A 387-nucleotide genomic window follows, 5' to 3' on the forward strand; every position below is an offset into this window, starting at 1 on the left:
ATCCTGTACAATATTCCCCTTTTAAAAACTCACTATCCTTTACCACAATGCGCTAGACCATCATTTAAATAAACAAACATCTACCATCACAAAGGTAGCTTAAGTAAAGTAAACTGCTGAAGTCATGTAAACCACAAAGGCCGCATAACAAGCAGTGGCACCCTCTAAGGTCTTACCATATTCTCCGAAGATGAGTGTCGGCATGCCCTTCGTCTGTCCCATGTAAATGCTCAGTCTGATTCCAGCCCAGATGATGACTAAGCCGAGCGTGGAGTCCAGGAGAAAACTGATGATATACCTGTGAAATATTTGATTGGTCGATTACTTAATATTCTCTCCCAAGCTCACATCTAGGGGTCAGTTACAGTGGGATATATTTGATGGGAG

General features: G+C 42.1%; 1 protein-coding gene across 1 annotated transcript in view; it reads right to left on the reverse strand.

The window, feature by feature from the left end:
• Positions 1-99: 99 nt before the first annotated feature.
• Positions 100-387, reverse strand: part of LOC119594830 (store-operated calcium entry regulator STIMATE-like) — a 6,929-nt gene continuing 6,641 nt past the window's right edge. Inside the window, exon 5 of the mRNA XM_037943916.1 lies at positions 100-298. Within this exon, the coding sequence (XP_037799844.1) occupies positions 100-298 (199 nt within the window). The remainder of the gene's footprint in view (positions 299-387) is intronic.

The sequence above is a fragment of the Penaeus monodon genome, chromosome 34 (assembly GCF_015228065.2).
Source record: "Penaeus monodon isolate SGIC_2016 chromosome 34, NSTDA_Pmon_1, whole genome shotgun sequence".
Lineage (NCBI taxonomy): Eukaryota > Metazoa > Arthropoda > Malacostraca > Decapoda > Penaeidae > Penaeus > Penaeus monodon.